Source organism: Panthera leo, chromosome A1, assembly GCF_018350215.1.
Source record: "Panthera leo isolate Ple1 chromosome A1, P.leo_Ple1_pat1.1, whole genome shotgun sequence".
NCBI classification, from domain to species: Eukaryota; Metazoa; Chordata; class Mammalia; order Carnivora; family Felidae; genus Panthera; species Panthera leo.
The window spans coordinates 44,587,286-44,611,905 of NC_056679.1; the positions used below are offsets into that span (position 1 = coordinate 44,587,286).

General features: G+C 33.1%; 1 protein-coding gene across 2 annotated transcripts in view; it reads right to left on the reverse strand.

Annotated features, from left to right (window-relative positions):
* The window catches only part of KLHL1 (kelch like family member 1), a 353,595-nt gene that overhangs the window by 213,079 nt on the left and 115,896 nt on the right, over positions 1-24,620 (reverse strand). Inside the window, exons 2-3 of one of the 2 annotated variants that reach the window (XM_042904077.1) lie at positions 22,038-22,220; positions 5,970-6,106 (exon numbers count right to left, since the gene is read on the reverse strand). In XM_042904077.1, the coding sequence (XP_042760011.1) occupies positions 5,970-6,106; positions 22,038-22,220 (320 nt within the window). The remainder of the gene's footprint in view (positions 1-5,969; positions 6,107-22,037; positions 22,221-24,620) is intronic. The other variant, XM_042904084.1, reaches the window with a different exon arrangement.

Consider the following 24,620-nt stretch of genomic DNA (forward strand, 5'->3'; position numbering starts at 1 on the left):
CCTTTCCTATAGTTGACTAATATTAAGACTATAAATCTAAGTAATTTGATTTCTCTAGGTATGAAATGGGGGAACCCAAGGGATATAATAAAAATACTTGTGTAATAAGAAATAAGTACCTGCCAATTAGAATAAATGCCCAACAATTCAAATGACCACTGGGCTGCAACATCTCAGTGAGTTCTGGTTGAATATTAGTCTTGGAAGTTCAAAGAAAACCCCACATATTTCTGATGCTAAATTCTACATGATATCACTCAAATGTAACAGAATCAAGTGTACAGATATTTTGAGATTAGAGTGATGGTTAAATAATCCTGAGAAAATATAGTCAAATACAAGATTAATGCACAAAAAATACATAGCATGTACTCTTCATGCATGCTATAGTGGCATATGATTCATTTTCTGCCTTCCTAGCATCCAAAGCATAATGTAAGATCCAAAGGACATGTAAACAATTTTCCTGTACAATATCTAGTATGAAAAGGAAAATCTAAAAAAAATTATAAGATTGTGAGCAACAATAACATAAAATCCAAGAAGGTTTTTTTAAGAAGGCAAAGTTGATTATAAGATGAGACCTGAGAGATTTTCCTTACTTGGAGACCCAGAAAGCAAATGTGAGTTACAGGGCAGAAGAGACATAACCTTTCCTCTATCTCTAGTAAATATTAAGTTTCACAAAGCAATTTCTTTTTCAATCTGTCTATGAAATCCCATAGCATGAAGCCAGGATGTAGTTCAGTAATAACAATAACAGAACACTGTGAAATATTCAGAAAGTGTACATAATTTTCATTATTTATTTTAATACAAAAATTTTCCCTAAATTAGTTTATATTATTCATTGTTACACACACACACACACACAACACACACACACACACGGGTTCTTGGGTTAATGAAAAGGGAGAAGTAAGATGGCAATATACAATTGATTTATTTTTATTTTTATAATTTTTCCTTTTTTTCTTAATGGATATATAGGTTATTTCAGCACCCTATGGAAATTATTAATTCAAAATTGTAATTGATTGGTAATAATAATAGATAAAGCCAGTCTTTAAAGGTTCAATTTATTAAATTGAGGAAAGAAATTTTCCATGTAGTAAAAGTTCTTACTTTAAGACTAATATTCTGCTAATGTGCTTGCATAATTCATGCCACTTGAATTAAACCAGTAATAAAAATGCAACGATAATTTACTTTTAATTACAACAAAAAACTCTGAAGGGAGTTTAGAATATTCAGTCCAAGCTGACTATATTGATGTATACTTTTTTAATATTAAAACAGAACATTAAACATCTCAGCTCCTGTGTGTGTATATTTATTTCGTTCAAATGTTTTGAAGTAAGCAGAAGTCATTTTAACATTTGTTAGCATGTACTAAGACATTAATTAACTTCAGTGGCACACAAACCTTTTTTTTTTTTTTTTTTTTTTTTTTTTTATAAGGAAGTTAACTCTTCAGTATGATGAAAGGCTTGCCATTTGGCAGTTTAATTTTCTACCTCTCTTCTTAATACCACTGCTAGATGGACAGCTTCCTTTATTTAAACCGTGTCCTTATCAGTTCTCTACAGGACCTGACACACTTAGCTAGTAACCCTGCAATCCCATCTCTCACATTTGTTAGAACTCTATTTCCTTACGCATCAATGAACACAGTATATTTTCGAGTATGTCCAGATAGTAGGGACTATGTAAAAGATAAACCAGAAGGAAATTTCTATCAACCTGAAAGCAACTTTAAAACACAGTGAACTCCAGAGCATTCTTTTCAAATATATTACATTTCCTCTTTCATTTTCACAATGTGATCATCAATTTTTGGCTAGAACTGAAATATGTGTGTGTACACATATCTATATACATTTTTATTTATATACACAATCAATATAATGGTCTTCAAAATTTGCTTTATACCCGTCTCTAATGAAGAAATATTAGACTGTGTATATCAAAAGTATGTTTAGACGAAACGAAGACAACAAAGGTTATTTTAAACCCTAAACTCAAACTCTATACTTGAGTGTCTTATGGTTTGTTTCCCTCTCTTTATTTTTTTTGTCCCCCTATGTTCATCATTTTTGTTTCTTAAGTAGCACATATGAGTGAAATCATATGGTATTTGTCTTTCTCTGACTTATTTCACTTGGCATAATGCATTCTAGCTTGATGAGGTCCCAGTAGTTCACTTTTGCTTTTGCATCCAGTTTACATTTATATTTTGTCTCCTGGACCCTAGTGTGACCTGATTCATGCATTGTGCTTACATATTATTAGCTGAATTTTAGTTTGATTTTAAAAACCTGATATGCAATCTTATAATTATATGTCCTTTGGATTGCAACTAAGAATTCAAACTTTAAATGTAAGGCAGAATTGTTAAAGGGCACCATTTTATAATATACACTGTTGCTTAAATGGGCCTTTGTTCTCTGAAGAGCTAAGATCATACTCAGATTTCTTGCTTAAAGCCATAAAGAAAATCCAATGAAAAGTTTTAAAAAGAAGAAATTTTGAAACACTTTAAACACCCAATTAAGAATTTTGGAAACTGATATGAACCACATATTAGATATACAATTATTTCTAACACCAGTGTAAATTTTCATTTCCTTTTTATTCTTGAGCTATGAAAATGTGTGAAAAAAAAAATTGACCTAATGGTGCCTTTTAAGTAAAGCTTATTTTGATACTGTAATAGACATTGTTTTTATCACTGTATCTTAATCCTTCAGACTCTAAACATGTACAATTTTGTAAACACAAAGACCTTTTTGATTTTCTTTATCCTATCTTACATATTGTTAGTATTAACCTTTTTATTATTATATATTGTTCCTTTAAAAATATTCATACTCCTTTTGAGCTATTACCATCACTGCAGTCACCCTGGGTACCCAAGTCACTGTCCCTAGTAACCAGAAAAAAAAACACAAAACTGTAAATACTGCCTTAGTTCTTACTGAATCTCTACCATGCCCCTGGTCTCATTTCTTCTTATTCTAATTTGTTACAGTAGGAGAAAAGAGGGGTAGACAGGGAGGGTGTCTCCCACGTCTTACTATGTACAAATTTTACTACCTGAAATTCCTTAAGGGATAATTTCTCATTCTTTGAATCAAAGATTATTAAACCCTATAATCATTGAAGTTTATCTTAGTCAAAAGTCTATTTCAAGATATGTTATCCTTTCATTCTTTTCCTTAATATATAAGCTAATGAAATAAATTAAGCACATAGGGTTCTTTCAAACCTTACAGAATTTCCAGATCTCATGGAAATTTTTATCTGTTTAAATCATTTTAAAGCGATCTTATGTACCTGTATTGAATACTTTATTTCTACAGCTAATAGTTAGCTATCAGTTCTTGACATAGTGGATCCTCCTTAATTTCTCCAAAGCCTCTCAAACCTCAGTTTAAGAAAACATTACCAAATAGCTGCCCGATATCTTTACTGCTTATTCATTTTTTCCCTCTTTGATGAGGCATTTATTTTTATCCTCCTATCAAGAAAACTCTCAGAGACCAGCTAGCACACTACGTAAGTGGACACATAGACAGGTACCTTCTATTATTCCCTTCCTGTCATTTGCTCACTTGATCTCTTCTATTATTACTTTTTGTTATATATCTATTATAGATAGATAGGTAGATAGATTGATATAACAAAAGACAAAGTATTTTATGTTATGCCTAAAATTCTCCCAATATCAGCTTGTAAATCATTTGCTCATCTAACATTTCTATAAACTAACAATTAGAAATTTATGAACTACCAGTGAGCATGGATGTTGGAGAAAAAACCAAAGTGACAGTGGCACGTGAAAGGCCACTTTGTATCCTGTCTGTCCTCTATAAAGCAGAGCAAAATCTGGGTCATTACATTCAGCAGGGAGCTTTGAAACACCTTCCAACTTTGTGCTGCATGATGATGAGTGTCTTTTGACCTAGTTTTGAACAAGAGAAATGCAAGGTTGCCAGGCCATAGAGGCTATAAGGATTGGATTTATGCTTTTCTGTTGCTAGAAAGATCCCTAAAATGGAAGCTTCATGATTCTTCTCTTTCAAGGAAACCCTAATGTGGTTATGTTTGCCATCTCTTGGCTGAGAGGCCAAAGATCCTTTCTGCTACTATTTCAGGCTATAAGCAGATTGAAAACAATTAAGATGGTCTTAATGGCCCTTCAGCTTGACGAGGATTTAAACAGGCTCCTTTCTAAACTTTAGGCCTTTGGTCTCCCTTTCCTTAGAGAATTTACTCCAGAAAACTTGCAATTATAAATTCTTTCTCTATCCCTTTGAGATGTTAATAATTTGAAAAGCCTTTTTGCCAGTTTTAAAAGCCAGGAATCTTGCTCTCAAGGATCCGGAAGCATTCTGTTTGAAATGCCACCTTCAAGGATGATAGCATCCTTATTTCTCAGTTCTTTGTGGGAGAGTAGAAGTGTACTTTGAGTGAGTGCCTTGCTCTAAGTTTTAAAATTACATCATATCACAAAGGAAAAGTTTACTTTTACATCTGCAACCGCAGATGGCCTGTGTTCTCTCTCATTCTAGCATTTAAAAATGTTCTCTCCTTCCCCTTAAATACTGAATTCTGCCTCTCTTCCCTATTGCAACAGCCTTGTTGACTCCTTTAACTTTGCCCAGTGTAATATTTACTTTGACATAATAGAATTTAAAAATAACTGAGGCTGGGAAATGTCCATATCTGTCCATCACATTGCTACTTTGAGATACAGCACCCAGAGCAGAAGCATTTTTCTTTTTCAAAAAGCCTTCATTTACTGATTGTTATATTAGCAAACTCCTCTGGATGAGAAGCCAAATCATCCAGGAAGACAGATTCCCAATAGTTTTATAGACTTTTTGTTCTAGTGGCCGATCTTCACCAAGTCATCTTACTTTCCCTGTAACCCGAAATACTACAAAAACACAGCTCCTTACACTGGGGTCCTCTGATTTGATAATCAGGTACTAGCCTACCTTTTTTTGTCTTATTAAATACCAGGATTGAGAGTTCAGGCAAAATGAACCACCTGCCATTTCTAAAAAAAAAAAAAAATATTACATCAATTCATTCTATCTGCCTTTGCTTCTATAACAAGATTTTATTATAATGTCTCCCCTTACCACACTAATCTTGGAAATTATTAAAATGTTTTAAATGAATATGAGCCCTGATAATGCCTGGAGAGGCAGGTTTTATGTCTTCAACTCTCTTTTAATGTATCACCTTATACCGTATTCATTCCCTCATTTAACTTCTCCACTTGGACTGTGAGCTTCTGTAAGACAAAGGCATGGCTGATTCATTGGTTTATTCTCCAGAGATACAGCTGATACTTGCACCTTTGAAACATTCATCAACTGTTTGCTAATTGGCAAACTTATCTGAATGTGGTAAACATAACATGGTGCAAAGGCCATTAGGAAACATCAACATAGTAGATCAGGAAGAAAATGCTTCAAAAATTAGTCACTTTCATAACTCTAAATATCTTCATTGTCCCTTTCAACTACATTTGTCAAATCCACATTAAATGTTCTGTGAAGATTTTAATGTTAAAAAAATATATTACAAGGAGAAAAGAGTTCTTTCAACCCATACTTTCCAAAAGGAAAACAAATGAGAATCTATTTCCTTGCCTAATGCTCTAAGTATGGATACCAACAAATTTTTATTTGAGAATTAATAACCTCTCCCCAGCTCATCCATTGACTATTTTTATAAACTTATTAAATCCTTTGTGGAAGGGAATAGGATATATGTATACATATATACATTTTTGATTTCACGACAAATGAACAAGTAGTCTGATTTTTCTGTTAGATAATCTTTCAACTAAAAAAAAAAATACAAACTAAGCACATTTTTAAGCTTTAAATCCTATACCAAAATTCTAAAACTCACAAGACAGCAACATAAAGCTATAATTCTTTTTACTGTACCTGTATATGCAAACTGGACAAGGTCCCAGAGGGCATTGGGGTCTATGCCTTCCATCTTGATCTCCTCTTGCTTGGCTTCACAAACATCACTTGTAAACATGGCAGCAAAATAGTCGGAGACTGAGCTCAGGACAAGCCTGAAAGAGTCATAGGATCTAATTTAGGTCACAGATGTAAAGCAGCAAAATGCTAAGTACTAATAAGAATGCAGTACAGACTCTATTTATCTACCTATATAACATCTATGTATCTCTGTATCATCAATCTATTTACTGCCTTACAGATTGTACTTTTCAAAACTAAATTAGGATCTTTTGTTCCACCTTTGGTCACAGAACATTCTCCTACATTTTCGTCCATCATTTTAAACCATTTTTTTTTTCTTTCTCACATTTAGTTCTTTGACCCTTTTAGATAGGAATCCAATTTTATTTCTGTCTACATACTCACCTACTTTTTACCATGCTATCTACTAAAGACTTTGATTTGCCCTTACTGAATTAATGGTGCCATGTATATTAAAAATTTGAGTCCTGAATGTGTAGTTATCTGTGTCAGAGATTTCTATTGTTTTTGCTTATTTGCCTGTTCTTGTGGTAATATAGTATTCTTTTTAATACTATGATTCTAAATATGCCTTTATAACCAAATGAGGAAAATCCTCTGTCTTTATTTTTATTTAACTATTAGTGAAGTTTTATTCTTCATGTAAAGTTTAATGGAATTTTGTTAAGCTTTTCAAATAAGTTAAATGGAATTTTAATTAAAAATGCACTGGGGGCACCTGGGTGGCTTAGTTGGTTGAGTGACCTACTTGGTTTCAACTCAGGTCATGATCTCATGGTTTCGTGGGTTTGGGCCCAACGTCAGGCTCTGTCCTGGCAGCTCAGAGCCTGTTTGGGATTTCCTTTCTCCCTCTCTCTGCCCCTCCCCCATTCATGCTGTCTCTCTCTCAAAATAAATAAATAAACTTAAAAAAATGCACTGAATTTCTGATTTTATTTATGGGGATCACTGGCATATTTATAATTTAAAGTTATCCAACACAAAAGTATAAAATATCTCTCCATGTAGTCAGGATATCTTGTCTGCTTTCTATTCAGATTTTAAAATTTTCCCTAAAATTGTCTTGTATATTCTTGGTTGCTTTCTTCATACTTTATAGTTTTGTTGGCCTTATGTGTCATAACTTAAGACAAATTCTATTATTTGTTGGTTTTTGTTGGTTTAAAATCCATTAGTTGAAATTGTCATAAATCCATCTTTTATCTGGCACATTTACTGAATTATCTTACTAGTTCTTTTGACTCTGCCACTTTTTTTTTTCTAGGTAGATGATTATAACACCTGTGAATAATCTCATTTTGACCCATTCTTGTTTATTTTCTATAACACTTTTTCTTTTGCTTTTCTTAAAACGTCCTCCAGGACCTCCAGTGCTCCAGTGGTGTGTTGAACATACACTCTGCCAGGGGAGAAAATTTGTGTATTTCTCTATCCTAAAAGGAACACATCTAAAGATTCTCCTTTTAGTGAGATAGTTGTTGAATGGATTGGTATATAATTTTTATCACGTCAGAAAGACCCCTTTAATTTCTAGCTTTGCTAGCCACTTTTGTAATTTATATGGGTGTTAAAATTCATAAAGCTCCTTTTATCTTAATCACAATTATCTTTAGGGTTTTTTATTTATAGTCACAAGAAAAATTAACCTATAAAATTTTATTTTGTGGTATTTTCTTATCTGATTTTTGAATTAATATTATATAACCTCATAAAATGAGGTGGCATCTTCAAGTCTTTTAAATTTTATATAATGATTTATAGAAGAAAGCAATTAATTTTTGTTTTAAGATGTTCTAGAACTTACCCTAAAAATTTCTTGGTTTGACTATTTTGAGAAATGGTGACATGATCTCATTTCAATTATTTAATAAGCGGCATGGCTTATTTTTGTGCTCTATTTCTTCAACATCAACTTTTGCATTGAACATTTTTAAAAATTTACCCATCTTATCTAGATTCTCAGATTAATAATGTATATTAACATGTAAAAAAATTATGCTTGGCTTTAGGATGCCTGGGTGGCTCAGTTAGTTAAGCTCTTGGTTTAGGCTCAGGTCATGATCTCAGGATTCATGAGTTCAAGCCCCACATGACTGCTGCTAGTGCAGAGCCTGCTTGGGATTCTTCTTCTTTTCTTCTCTCTCTGCTCCTTCCCCTCTCACTCTCTCTCCCTCTCTCAAAATAAATAAATGAACTTTAAAAAGTAATATTAAAAGTTTAAAAAGTATATATTTTAATGTATTTGTTCATTTGGATTAATCTTTTTGATGCTTTTTTAAAAAATTTCATTCATTAATATTTTAATTGGATCTTTTTGTTGTGTATACATGTATGTATTTTTTTAAAAATGGTTTTTCTTGAGTAGGTATCAGAATTTATTTTTTCTGTAAAGAGTCAGATATCAAGTATTTTAGGCATTGGGATATATACACACACACACACACACACACACACACACACATATATATATATGTGCATATATAAATATATTTCCCTTTTCAAAAATGTTCATTTCATTAAAATACAAGAATGAATTTTAGCTCATGATCCATTCAAAAGAATCTGTACACCAGATTTGGCCCCTGAACAGAAGTTGGCTGACTCAGTCTAGAGATTGAAATTTTGATTTTTAGGGGCGCCTGGGTGGCTCAGTCGGTTAAGCGTCCGACTTCAGCTCAGGTCACGATCTCGCAGTCCGTGAGTTCGAGCCCCGCGTCGGGCTCTGGGCTGATGGCTCAGAGCCTGGGGCCTGCTTCCGATTCTGTGTCTCCCTCTCTCTCTGCCCCTCCCCCGTTCATGCTCTGTCTCTCTCTGTCTCAAAAATAAATAAACGTCAAAAAAAATTAAAAAAAAAAAGAAATTTTGATTTTTAACTAATAATAGTATCATCAAATAAAATGATACTACTTTATGAATATTGTAAAAGCCTTACAACAGCATAATTCTACTTACCCAATCCTGGGCAATCAAAAATAAAGAAATTTATATATTTATTTATTTATTTATTTATTTAATTCATTCATGCATTTGTTTGTTTATTTATTTATTTATATTTTGAGAGAGAGAGACAGAGAGAGAGAGAGAGAGAGCTCCTGCACACACACACACACACACACACACACACACACGTGAGCAGGGTGAGGGGCAGAGAAAGAGGGAGAGAGGGAATTAAGCAGGCTCCATGCCTCACACCCAGAGATCATGACCTGAACAGAAATTGATTCCAATGCTTTACCAATTGAGTCACTCAGTCACACCAAGAATTTTTTAAAAGAAGAATGTGTATGCGAAGGTAAATAAAAAAATATTTTATATTTATCCCTTTCTTCATCTTTTCTGGGCTCTATTCATTTCTGAAGAAGTACACTTCCAGCTGGTATCAATACCGTTTAACTGGAAGAACTTTCTTTAGTATTTATTGTACTGCAGGTCTGATAGTAATAAATTCTATCAGTTTTCATTGATCAAAAAAGGTCTTCATTTTGGTGTATTGAAAATATCTTGGGGAACCTGGATTGCTCAGTCAGTTAAGAGTCCGACCCTTGGTTTCAGCCACGTCATGATCTCACAGTTCATGGGATAGAACCTTGCATTGAGCTCTGTGCTGGGAGTGTGGAGCCTGCTTTGGGATTCTCTGTCTCTCCCTCTCTCTCTGTCCTTCTTCCACTCGTTCTTTCTCATTCTCTCAAAGTAAATAAATAAACTTGAAAAAAAGAATATCATACAAAAGTTTTTTCATTTGATATAGAATTCTAGCATTTGGGGCTAGAAAAATAATAATCTGTTAATACAGGGTCTAATGTTTATAATAGAAAATCAGCTTTCATTCTTATAATTGTTTTCCTGTTGCACTATGTCCTTTATCTCTAATTGTTTTTACTTTCTTCCCCCTCTTTATCTTAGGATTTTAATAGTTTGACTGCTATGATATGCCTCGATGTGGTTACTTGGTATTTACTCTGATTATGGTTTTCTGAGCATCCTGGAGCAGTGAATGGGCCTCTTGACAAATTTTAAAAGTTATCTGCAGGGTGCCTGGGTAGCTCAGTCAGTTAAGCATCCAAATGTTGGTTTCAGCTCAAGTCATGATCTGATGGTTCATGATTCAAGCCCCACATCACTCTCTGCACTGACAGTGTGTGGAGCCTGCTTGAGATTCTCTCTCTCTGCCCTCCCCAACTCACATGCCCTCTCTCAAAATTTTCTGGTGATTTATTTGCATTTTAATGGGAGTGAATATTTTTCACATGCTGTAAAATCCAAAGTAGAAATATAAATTTAAAAAATATTGAGCACAAATTTTGACAAAATATTCTGTTTCCAAAGAAATATAAAACTGTAAAAAAATACATTGTGCGTAAGAGTTATGATTTTCACAGTTGTTTAAATTAGAAATGCTGAAACTTCTTTTTGTTTTAAATATATTAGAGGAAATTACTACATTCTTGAAGATCATCAGAGAAAGTTTACTCCTTGATGGAAAAGGAGATGAAAATACGGAAATGCAGAAGAGAAAAATAAATCCTATGATGCTGGATTGAAATTGGATATATCATTGTAAATTTATAGTTCTTAATAAAAAAATAGAAATACTGTGTGCATATGTGTGTACAGGTGTATGTAAATTAAGAGATGTGTGTGTACATGTGTACCCTTGGGTAAAAAACTGACCACAGACAGTGCTGAACCAGGGAAAGCACAAGGGGATTCTGGAACATCATTCTTTTTTTTTTTCAGAAAGTGAGGAAATGCTTACAAAGTGATGTGGGATATGTCAAAAGAACCAAAGGTGGTGCTTACATCTGTAAGCTGAACAACAGTGAACTTTGGATGCACTTTTCTTTCTAAGAATCTTGTCAGGGAAAAGAGAGGAAGAAACGTCAATACAGGGCATTGTGATCTTAACATTTTCATTTTTTAAATCAGGAGAAAGTTTTAAAATTATTTATTTTTTAATTTGATCTGTTCATATCTTATTTCTAAGTAAGTGAAAGGCATGGTGAAAGGTAACTTTAACAATGAAAGACATTCCTTCTTTTAAGTGAAAACAGTCATTTAATATATACTTTATGCATTTAAAGACTACTTTATGGGATCCATGATTTTAACTATCCTATTAATATTAATGCCTAGGGTAGAAACGTGTTCAAAATATTTAAAGTTATCAATTTGTTATAAATTTAATTGATCCATTAGTAACTAACATGTCTTTTCTTTATATTCTAAAAGTCTGAAAAAATAGTAAAGACACAGATATCTTCAAATATTTATCTCATGCCAATTATATACATCAGTGTCAAATCAAAGGAACTTAACAGTCTATACTATAAAAATAAACTGCCATAAACCAGAGATATGTATATCTTTCCTAGAGCACAAGAATATTAATATAAAGTTAACTGGTTTAATCTTACACATAGAAAGCCTTTATTTATAACAGGGTCACATCCATATAGAGGAAAATATGTGACCTGTGGAATTCGATTTTAATTACATGAAATCTTCTCAATCAACTATAATGTACAAAATATGTTACATCTTTAATTCAGTAAGAGAAGTGCAAACAAGTTTATACTGCATTTAGATTTAGTGACACATGAGATGTGAATTAGATTTTGGAAGAGGGATTTAATGCATAACAGAAAATAATATATTTATACATACATACATAACTTCTATTAATGCAAGGGAAGCAAGAGTAGAAAATACATAAACGGAAATGCATGCAGCCATTCTCGAAAATCTTTCATTGAGGTCATCACAAATTTATTTCCTTCCAAATCTATTACTTGTCTAGCCCTACTTCAATTTATTGGTGGTGTTTAACATTGTTGACCTCCCGCTCTTCTTTAAATCCCCTTTTTGGCTAAGGCAGTACAGACTTTCTTATCTCAGCTTACTTCTGATTCTTTGACTTCTTTCTCTTCTTCCTTCTTGACCCTCTCATTGCCCTAGGTGTTTTTTATTTTCCTCAGAATTTTCTCTAAATTTTTGACTTAACACTGACTGTTAAGTGAGTCATCCTCTTCAGAATCATCCTCTAGCATAGCCTTTATTATTACTGTTATGTTGGTTTTAAATCTTGCCTTGCATCTCAAATGCCTAGAGAAACTGCTCACCCACCAGATATCACAGTATTTCAGATGCTCTAAACCAAACTCAGAGTATTCCCTGTGAGATTTCTGTATTCATTTTTATTTCTCTGTTACTGATTGGCATACCACCAATATATTGAACTTTCAGAGTATATATTACAAAGTCATTATTTACATCTCCTCTTTTATTGCCTATATCAAATATGACACAAAATCCATATTCTCTTTTGTATTGGACTTTGAGGTTGCTCTACCCAGACCCCCTTTATCTGTCACAACTATGCCCTCCAGTGCCAGTGGTATTATCATCTAACTGCTATCCCATCTCTAGAATCACACTTGGTGGAACAGGAGCTGCCTCCCTGGGATTTTATGTGTTCAGTTCTTCCTACCTCATCCTCTGACCCTCACAACCCCTCCTTCAACCTGTGGGTGGGCCCGATGGCAATGAATAATAGAAGCAGAGTGTAAAATGTTGTATTTTTCCTCAAAGTGTGACTAACTCTGCAGCAAGTCATGTGCCAGAGCTTCTTGGGAATTAAAGATAAAACAAGGCTTCAGCTGAGACTACATCTTTGATTTGCTCCTTCCTCTGCCCTATCCTTTTCCCTTTCTTCTGAGGATGCTCTTTAAATAAACCTGCCTACCTGAATTCCAGTCTCCAGCTCTACTTCCAGGACACCTTACTTAGGACACATATCTCCAAAATATTTCTCAGTTAATCTCTTTCTCTATATTTATACAGTACTCATTTCATGCCTGGATTAACTTCAACAGCTTCCTAGATCATTAACTAGTTTTGGCTGTCCCCATTTTCTGTGTTTTCTAAAGTGGTCCCATTTTTAGAACTATCTTTGTAAATTATGACAGTTGTCAATATATTGTTTCTACAGAACTACCTGGGTTTGAATTCTACTTCTACGTCTTGTTAAATGCATAACTTGGATGAATGTCTTAATTTCTCCATTTCTCCATTTTCTATTCTGTAACAAAAAGGTGGGTGAAATAAAGATTTCTTTCCATTTCAGGACAAAATGGGTTAGTATATTCAAAGTACTTCCAACATGGCCTTGCACATAAGCAGCACAGTGAATGTTAACTAGCATTAGGCCTATTATTATTATTATTATTATTATTGACTTAATTATGTTATACCGCTCTTCAGGAACCTACATGAGCTCCTAATTATGTACATCATTTGAATTTAAATTTCTCTCCTGGTTTTCAAAATCTGTCATAATCATTTTTGCCCCATTTTACAGCTTAATTCCCCAGTATTTCCAATACAAATGGTTCCACTTCGCTAAGCCAGTATCTCACAATTTCCTCAAATTCTTTACTTCTCTATTTTTCCATATTATTATCATAATCTAAAATAGCATACTTGTTCTTTTCCACTAGGCTGACCTCAAACAGAATTTTTCAGAAAAACTGCTCATTTCCTTATTTGATTATCTCTGCATTTGGAATCAAAACCATATATTTCCATTTGCAGTTAAGAAATATATGATAACTATTATAACTTTCTTAATTGTCATAGGGGTTATTCTTTCCTCCTCAAAATTAGTGTAAACTTCACACGGAAAATGTCATATTTTATAACCCTTTTATATCACCAAAAGGGAATACACCAAGGCATACATGTTTGATATACATTTTTTTTTTCATGCAACGAAAGATGCTTCATGTATTGCAGAATATCAGTAGTACACATGAAGAGGACATTAAAATGATTCCTAAATGATGGGTAAAAAAAAAGTAAGACAAAAGTTTTTCAGCTTCTCTTATCTCTCCCTCTCCCAGTTTTATTGATATATTATTGACATATAACATGGGTTTGTAGTATAGATTATGATGATTTGATACATATATCATATATATATATATATATATATATATATATATAGTAAAGGGATTACCACAATATATTTATAATTGTTGCATTTTGTGATGAATTGACTCCTTTATTATTATGTATGGTCATCTTTGTTTCTTGCCACCATTATGCTTTAAAGACTATGTTGTCTGATAAAAGGATAGCTATACTTGCTCTCTTTTTGTTTCCATTTTCTCAGAATATCTTTTTCCATTCCTTCATTTTTGAGACTATGTGTGACCTTGAAGCTGAAGTGAGTCTCTTGTAGGCAGCATATAGTTAGGTGTTATTTTTTAATCCATTCATTCACTGTATACCTTTTGATTTCACAATTTAATCCTATTTTATTTAGAACATTTATTGATAGGTAAGAATTTACAATGCCATCTAGTTATTTTCTGGCTGTTTTGCATTCCTTTGTTCCTTTTTTCCTCTTTTGCTATCTTTCTTTGTGAATTAGTAATTTCTCATGTCATGCTTTGATTCCCTTTTTTTCTTTTGTGTATTTACTTTAAGTTTTTGTGCTGCGGTTACCAAGAGGCTTACATAAAACAGCCTATAAATGGAACAGTCTATTTTAAGGTGATAACAACTTAACTTCAATCACATACAAAAATTACTTTTTTACTCCCTCCATATTTGGTTTTGATTTCACAATTTACCTCTTTATGTACTGTGTACTTTACATACTTTATATACTGTGTAATCATTAACTAATGATTACAGTAATAAGTACTTTTAACACCTTTGTCTTCTTTTTTTGTCTTCTAATCACTTTATTAGAGTTAAGTGATAAACACATCATGACATTACAGTTTTAGATTACTCTGAATTTGACTATAGCTTTAGCTTTACTAGTATGTATTATACTTTCAAGTTTTCATGTTTCTAATTAGAATCCTTTCATTTCAGCTTGAAGAACTCATTTCAGCATTTCTTGTAAGGCAAGTCTAGTAGTGATGTACTTTCTCAGCTCATGATTCCCTTGTGGCCTTGCATTGTTGTCTATGCATTCAAGGAAGGTGGTGTGGCTCTTCCAATCTTCACAGACTGGCTTGGGCAGGCAAAAACCTTCACCAGTCTGCCTATCCAGAGATCCTGGGTTGGCCATCTGGTGGTATCTGTTTACAGGCTTCATTCTGAAGTCCTTGAGTGGGCATATCTAGTTTCTGGGTGAGCAGGTGAGTGGGCCTGACATTGGGTATGCAAGGGTCTAGCCTAGTGCTTGAGTATCCAGGGGTAGGCCTGGAGCTTGGGATCACTGCAGTGGGCCTGGCATTTGAGTCTAAAGTGACTGGCTTGGGACCTGGACCTGCAGGGGCAGACGTGGGTCCTGGGTCTACATGATCCAATCAGGTACCAGGGACACTGGTTTGGGTCTGGCATCTGGCTCCATAGACCTGATTTGGTCGTAGTGTGGTTTGGGAGCCTGGTTTCATGGGAGCCAAACTGGAGGCTTAGGGACATTGTATCCAGCTTGGTACTAGAGTGAGCATGGAGGTTGGGGCCTATGGAGTCAACTATAACCAGGGAGTTTGGGAGCCAGCCTGAAGGTTCTATCTGCTGGGGCAGGTCTGGTGTTGAGACAAGTATAGAGCCTGAATCCATGGGAGCCAGCTTTGAGTTGAGGTTCTTAGGGTCCGGCATGACACTGGGGTGGGCCAGAGATCATAGGTACAAAGGAGCTGGCTTGGTGCTATGGTGGCACAATAGCCTAGACCTGTGGTAGTCAACCTGGCTGGGCCCAGCCAGGGACCTGGGTTTACGAGAACATGCCTGCAGCCTGGGTTCCAGGTGACTGATTGGGGGTATGGGGCCACCAGGAGCCTGAGCCATGGTAGCAGGTCATGGCTGGGATGTGCTGGGAGCCCGTGTCCACAGGAGTCCTCTGGAAGCCTGGCACTATGGGAGGGGCTGGCACAGCCTGGGGCTGTGGGAGTTACCTGGGGCCACTAAATCCAACAGGAACAGGGATTTTTTTTTTCTGAAGTTGATTCAGAGCTTTATTAACTATCAAGCTGATTGAGAGATTTAGATGGATGTTGGATTTAATAAAATAGGAGAAATGAGTTATTCCTCTGTCAGCACAGATAAACTATGTAAATAAACTTTCCATCAGTACAGAGACACTACTACTTGCCTACTTCTGAGTATTAATATATGTTACTTATGAAAGTAATTTCTTTTTACTGTATTTAATATTTTAAGTGTTTCTTTTTTTAATTTTTTTAACATTTATTTATTTTCAAGGCAGAGAGAGAGAGAGAGAGAGAGAGAGTGAGCAGGGGAGGAACAAAGAGAGAGAGGGAGACACAGAATCCAAAGCAGGCTTCAGGCTCTGAGCTGTCAGTGCAGAGCCCGACGTGGGGCTTGAACCCACCAACCATGAGACCATGACCTGAGCCAAAGTTGGACGCACAACCGACTGAGCCACCCAGGAGCCCCATGTTTTAAGTGCTTCTGATACATCATTTCAATTGCCGCTTTGAGTTTCAACTATTTTCATGATACTAGTGTTCAGTAAAGAACACACATATAAATATGAATATATATTCATAATATTCATATATATATATATATATATATATATATATATATATATTCTTAAAATAATTAAATATATCCTCAAACATTAAAAAAAATGAAAACATAATATGGTGCTAAACGAAATGCCCAGGGTTTTGGTCTACAGAGCAGGATTCTTTCTGTCTGTCACATATTATCATTTAATTTTTTATTTAAGTCTTTATTTGATCATGAATTATTACACACTCATTCTAAAGAGTTCAAAGAATATCTATGTTTATACATTAACATTTAAACAATAGCTAGTCCCTTCTTTATCCTGACTACTCGTATTCTCCAGGTATAAGCTTTATTGACAGTATGTTGAATATCTTTCCACACTGTTTCTATGTACATAAAATTATATCTAATATTATTTCCAACTTGGAGGATGTTAGCTATTTAAGATTTTCTCACTTATTTCTGTCAAATGCACTTACCCTTAATAATTGCTAGAGGGGGAAAAGACTTTCACAAGCTAAATTATATTTCATTATATACCTGTACATTGTAACAGAGTAGGCCCTGAAAACCCCTTAAATCTCTTACCATTGAAAATTCGACTATCCAATTATTAATATTGATCTGTCAGTCTAATTTTCAGTATCTGACCTCTCTGATTATAGGAAGACTACATAGCAAAAAATTCTATATAATTAGTACTTAGGGATTTATGTTCAGTTTTTTGGTTCATTTGTTGTTAATCAATTATTCTGGGCCATTTTATGAGAAGTTTATATTTATTTTAGAATTCCTCTGAAAACTTAAAGCACAGATGAATTCAGAATTGTGATTATTTTCCATGACAAAAAATGTATTAATGTGTCATCTTGAGTGTTATTAACTTTTCAGAGCTAACTTACTTAAATATATGCCTAGTGGGGCACTTGAGTGGCTCAGTCAGTTGAGCATCTGACCCTCGATTTCAGCTCAGGTCATTACCTCATGGTTCATGAGATTGACCACTGCATCAGGCTCTGAGCTGATAGCATGGAGCCTGTTTGGCATTCTCTCTCTGCCTCTCACTCTGACCCTCCTCCACTTGCACACACATGTGCACTCTCTCTCTCAAAATAAATGAATAAATTTTCAAAATAAATACATAAAAATATGCTGAGCAATAACCTAACATACCTATATAAACATGGCATTTCATAATACATTCATAGTTGTGACTTATATCAGGTTAAAAACATATATACAATATAACCAAAACAAAAACAAAGGGTTTTATGGAGAGCTCTTTAATGGCCATAATCTGTTAATTTAAATAGGGATTAATATGAAAGTTTTGAATGATGAGATAATAAAATTAAATTAAATATATATGACTTTATGAATGGATATTTAGTGAGTACTTATAACACTAAATTTCAATGTCTTTCCTAAAGGAGCAGTAGACCTTACTGAAAGTTATTTCTTTTTTCATTATTTGAAATTATTATAATAGTCCCTTGTTCCAGTGCTAATGATCATATCATCATATATATTTTGCCTAAAGGCAATATTCATCTGTACTAATCAAAATATAACAAAATAACTTCAAAATCCATTCCTTCGTTACTATTTCTAAGATGATTATTTGTTTAAAGCAAAGAGCTAATCACTCATTCATTACTATCATTTCACTGTGCAAAAGTATAAATAAAGAGGGGCATTGTATCTGCAATTACTAAAAACAGCACTTGCCTTTTTTCAGGCGCCTTATAAATATTTCCCCATATATTTGTTAATGTATGTTTAACTTAGAATCATAACTATGCAAATTACTTGTAAAATAACAGTACTAAAATCTTAAGCCATGGTGTAAAGAAAATATACATTCTTATTTGCATCAATTTAGGATATAGACTTAGATTAAATTTTTTCTTGTCACATTTAAGGGAAATACAGATGACCAACAATAATATACTTGTTTTAATATCTGCTAACTATATAAAATATTTAAAATGTTCAGAGTAATATGTATAAAACTAATACATTACTCAAATGTTTTAGAATATCTGAAATTAGAAACAATATTATTTCTGGGACATTTGGGTGGCTCAGTTGGTTAAGTGTCCAACTTCAGCTCAAGTCATGATCTCACAGTTTGTGAGTTTGAGCCCCGTGTTGGACTCTGTGCTGATGGCTCAGATCCTGGTGCCTGCTTCAGCTTCTGTGTGTGTGTCTCTCTCTGCCCCTCCCCTGCTTGCCCTCTGTCTCTCTCTGTCTCAAAAATAAATAAACAGAAGGGGTGCTTTGGTGGCTCAGTCGGTTAAGCATCCAACTTCAGCTCAGGTCATGATCTCACAGTTTGTGAGTTCTAGCCCAGTGTCGGGCTCTGTGCTGACAGCTCAGAGCCTGGAGCCTGCTTTGGACTCTGTGTCTCTCTCTCTCTCTGCCAAACCCTGCTCACACTCTTTCTGTCTCTCTCTCTCAAAAATAAACATTAAAACAAATTAAAAAATAAAGATTAAAAACAATTTAAAAAAGAAATGACATTATTTCTTAATCATCTGGATTATTATAAAATAACTTGCATAATTAAATTATTTATAAATAATATTAACAATCTAGATTTAAAAAGTAACAAAGAGGGGCTCCCGGGTGGTTCAGTCAGTTGAACATCTGACTTGATTTCCACTCAGGTCATGATTTCATGGTTAGTGAGTTTGAAACCCTCATCAGGCTCTTTGCTGTCAGCACTGAGACTGCTTTGGACCTTCTATTCCCCTCTTTCTCTGATCCTCCTCCGCTCATGCTCTCTCTGTGAAAAATAAATATTTATAAAAAAAGTAACAAAGAAAAGAATGTAAAATATAATTAATATGGGAGGATTGCTCAGTATATTGGTTACAAATGGTTCAAATGAGAAATCTTAAATTACTACAAATAAAAGTCTGAAAATATGACTGTAAATTATGTGAAACATTGCTCTTTTTAAAAAAATTAATGACCATTTGTTGTGCTGATATACTTTTGAATTGATTGAATCTCTCTCTCTACACGCACACACACACACACACACACACTACATATATATATATGTATATATATATATGTAGTGTGTGTGTATGTGTGTGTGTATATATACGCAATTATTTAACCAATTTGTAAGTTAAATGAAGTAAACTTAGTTACATTCTCAAAGAAGAATATCTCTTACATTGAAATTTTTATCCAGATGTTAGTTCCGGATAATTAGCATATTTGCCACACATATTACAATATAGAATATCTCAATAATAATGACTATTTGTTAATTGTTTTTTTGTCAATAATAATGCAATTTCATAGAAATATTTGAAAATGCGTGTGAATGTTATATAATTAGAATTGTCTCCATAGTTAGATGATCGATTGAAAACTACAGTAGTTATTCAATGTTAAATGTTCCCTCCTATGCATTTCTAAGTGTATCAAATTCAATGTTCACATTTTAATATTGCTATCATAGTAGAAATATACCCTCATTCTTCAGGAATGTTTTTGATTGTCAGCACTTAGATGTATATATATTTCTAGGTAGTAAAATTTAAGTTAAAAAATATAGAAAATAGGAATACATTAAAAATATTTTTATATGTTGATAACATCTTCTTTCTACTAATCAATTAGTGTTAATAATATTAAACAACATATATCAAGGTAATCTAAGATTATTTGCCTATATATTCAAGTATTTAAAATAATAAAAGAATAAGAATCAAAACTAAATTTAATTCTTTTCTCAATTAAAATTTCACATTAAAAAATTGAAAAAGTACAAAATTGACCTCAAATTTAATGAATTTTCATAAGTAAACTGATAAGAAATTAATATGTCAGAAAGTAATTGGATGTTTAGTTCATGTAACTTGAAATTATCAATAATAAATATATAAGGAATGTTTAAAAGTATATTAGCTTTCAAATATATTGGACATTAAGAATAATATTAGTATGTCATACATTAAAAAAATAATAATAAATGTAAAATAAAGATGTCATCATGAAGTATTTTGAATTTCCTAGTTGAAACAAATAATGTATACCCAATATAACCTGATTTCCTTTTATTTTTTATTTCTATTTATTTATATTTTTAAAGTAGGATTCATGCACAGCTTGGAGCCCAACACAGGGCTTGAATTCATGACCCTGAGAACAAGACCAGACCTGAGACCTAGAGTCAGTTGCTTAACCAACTGAGCAACTGAGGCACCCTAACGCCTGACCGGATTTCCTTTTAGTTTTGTCAGAAAAGTACATTTCATTTCAGATTTTAGGTACATTCTCCTATGTTAAAATGTATCTCCACTTAGTGTGATTATGTGAAACATAAAATGGAATATTTATCAACCTTAGTTAGAAGAAGTTTTCTTTTTGAAGTATTTATATTTGCTTTATTTATTATAAAATGTTTACTCTAATGGCATTATAAATCTCCCGCAAAATAAATAAAAAGTAAAAGAAAAATAACTTAATCTCTCTTAAAAATATGGATTCTCAACTATTATAAATAGATTTAGCTATGATCATTTGACAAAGATTAGTAGGATACATTTATATTATGATTTATAATTCTACAAATTTACCTCTATCCTTCATCTTTTTTTTTTCGCATTTGAATCATAGCACTATGAAAGATGGCATGTGTTAATAGATGGAATATCAAATTATTCTTGATGTTCTTACTGGAAAATCTAACTTTCAATCACAGTAGGCTTTGTCCATCTAATATGAGCCTGACAACATTTAAGAGCATAACAGCTACGTTATGGATAAATACATGAAAACACACAAACACAATACAGTAATCCTTAGTTTGCAAGCATAATTCATTCTGGAAACATGCTTGTAATCCAAAACACTCATATATCAAAGTGAATTTCAAGAACAATTGGCTCGATCATGTGAAGTATCACATACTACTCACATTACAAGACATCTCTTGTTTACTAAGTTAAAATTTATTTGAAATGTTTGCTCATCTTGCAGAACACTTGCAGACCAAGTTACATGCAATCTAAGATTTTACTGTATTTTTATAATAAAATATCCCATATGTCATATACTTTATCATAACATATCTAGAAATTCATAACAAAATATCAAAGTCAAAATATTTCAAATTGTATTTGAACCCCTTTCTTTCTTCCATAAATCAGAGACTTGAGAACTTGAGTGCTTTAAACACAGGGATCAGCAAACTACGACCCATGGACTAAATCTGGCCTGCTGCCTATTGCACAACCCACAAGCTAGTTACAGGTTTTATATTTTTAAATGGTTGGGGAAAAATCAAAGGATCAATATATTCCACAACATGTGAAAACTAAATGGAATTCAAATCCCTTTGCCCATAAATAAAGTTCTATTGGACCACACACACAAAAAATTAGATGCTTAACTCTCTAATCATATAATGTTTTACATCTACATACCAGAGTATCATTTCCAAATATATGAATGCATGTATCCAATTAAGACAGGTTACTATACCTGTGCGCAGGTATCTTTCGGTTCCCAACAATGAGGATAACATCACAGAGTTGCTGTTGTTTCAAATAACTTTCCATTTTTCTGAAGGTTTGCTCAGCATGGTGAACGGCCTGATAGAATTCTTCAGAGCTACTGGAGTCCATATCACTTTGAGGTGTCAGTGAATGGCTAGTTGCTGACAGCCTGCAAGTCACATACAAAAAAGATGGTGTTTATAAAGTGCTAGGAGTTGACCAAAATTACACACACAGAGTTTTAGAACTTTATAGGGAAATCAATGCATCTCTCCTTATGTCCATCATTGTTAATGTAAGTCAGAAAAATCTATTTAGGGTGAAATAATTTGCGCTGGAAGCCATAAATGAACTGTTAATTATCTTTTTTTCTTGTCTTAAAATGATTTAAAAGATAGGTTATCTGTATTTATTAGGACATTAAATTAAAAAACCCAAAAAAGTAACAGAAATAGTCAATTACGAACATGCATGCCTGTTCTAAAATTGATTACTAATAAAATGTTAATTTAATACATTTGAAAATGAGATAGATTATCTAATTATACTACCCTAAATTACGATTCCTGTGAGGTTATAATAAATGTCCCTTTACAGAAGTAGGTGACTTTTATTATGAGAAATTATGAAACATGGTTTGTAAAAAAAGATTGACAATAAATTTGAAATTAAATTGTTGAGTTTTATATTCCACACCCAACTGATTAAATATATATACAGCATGCAGTAGCTCAACAAGTACTTTGAAATATATATATATATCAAATATATATATAATATGTATGTATGCATGCATATACACATGTGCATACACATGTATATATGCATATACACACATGAGTATATTTAATAAACTTTAAATTTTGAAAAAATTAATACTGAATTTTGGCTACTGCATTTATTAATATCATAGACTGTTTCACAATGAAGACATTGAAATACCATGCTCCATATCAAGGAGAAGACTCTATCAAAATGTGAATGGTAGGCCCAGAAGACCCAACCAAGTGTTTGATAACAATAATAATGAAATATCTTATTTCAAGATAGAAAATAACATGGGGGAATTATGTTTCCAATTACAGGGGAATAACTTGTAGTTGACTAAACCCCTCACCAAGAACACCAGAAAAAATGTTACATATAATATCAAAATAATTAAATGAATTTAATAATAACTACTAAGGCGACCAGGATCTGATAGATCAAGAACTTAGAATAAAGATAAACTCACAGAAGTCAGCTCAAAATTCTACACTGCTTTTTCTTTCCCTCTAAAGTTATTTACTAATTATAAGCAGCATAGGGTGAGACTCTGAGAAACTCAGCATAATGAAGCAGCCAACAGTATCATGGGGCTTGGAGGAAAGGATGGATATTGGAATTAGGGGCTCCTAAGGTAATCAGAACTTGAGAGATAATTGAAGGGCCACAAAGGAAAGTTTAGGAAAGGCTGTCATTGTGTACCAATTTTCCCCAGAGGTATTTGTGACTCCTAAGCACTGCTAGACAAGCAGAAAATGGCTTATAGGACATTGAAATGTTAAATAGAACTTGAAAGATAAAAATTTGGATTCAAGGACCAGCAAGGATGAGGGATGCTGGTAACTACACAGGCTCTCAGTTGGGCCCCTGAAGGACTGGATCCCAGGAGTCAAGGGTACTGGAAATACAAGAGATAACACAAAGACAGAAATCTAGATTTGAATCAATGAAGCCTCTGAGTGCATTAAAGTGATCCTCTAATCTAAATGTCATAATATAGTCAAAATAAACCCCTTAAAAAAAGATAACTTGATAGAAACTCTGATTCCTTCTGCATGTATATAATGCTTGACATTAAAGTAAAAAAAGTAGGCCTATAAATAAACTAGACCTAGGGAGAAAACAGACAATAGAAACAGGCTCCCAGATGGATCACTATTAATTATAGATGTGAAAATATCTGTTATTAATATATTTTAATATAAATAAAAAGGTGGATAATTTTAAGAACATTAGGTTATATGAATAAATCAACTGGAAATGTAATAATTTAAGATTTTGGTAGAGGAATTGAACTTGCAGATTGGATGCAGGTGAAGCAAAGATAATGTAAAAATAAATAGAAAATATTGAAACTAAATTATTGATATAAAAAGATAAAAACAGTAGTTTCTGAAACAAATGAAACTTGGTAAGACATTGTAATATTCCCATAATTATAGTTTTAAAAGTAGGGAGAGACATAATAGGGCAAAAGCCATCTGAAGAAATATTGGCCAAGAGTCTTCAAAAATATGTTAAAGACATCAAGATTCAAGACTCACTATCCATCCACAATAAAACAAAACTGCACATGATGGTAAAACCAATGCAAAGCTAGAAAAAAAAGGAAGAGAGAAAAAAAAAATTTCTTAAAAAGTTGCCAGAGAATACAAAATGAGAACTTTTCCTCCAACTTGTTTAATGAGGTAAATATAACACAGAAACAAAATTGAAAAGGATGTTACAAGGAAAGAAAAATTAATGGTCATTCTCTCTCCTATACAGATTTACAAAAATCTTAAAAATTTTTAAATGTTTATTC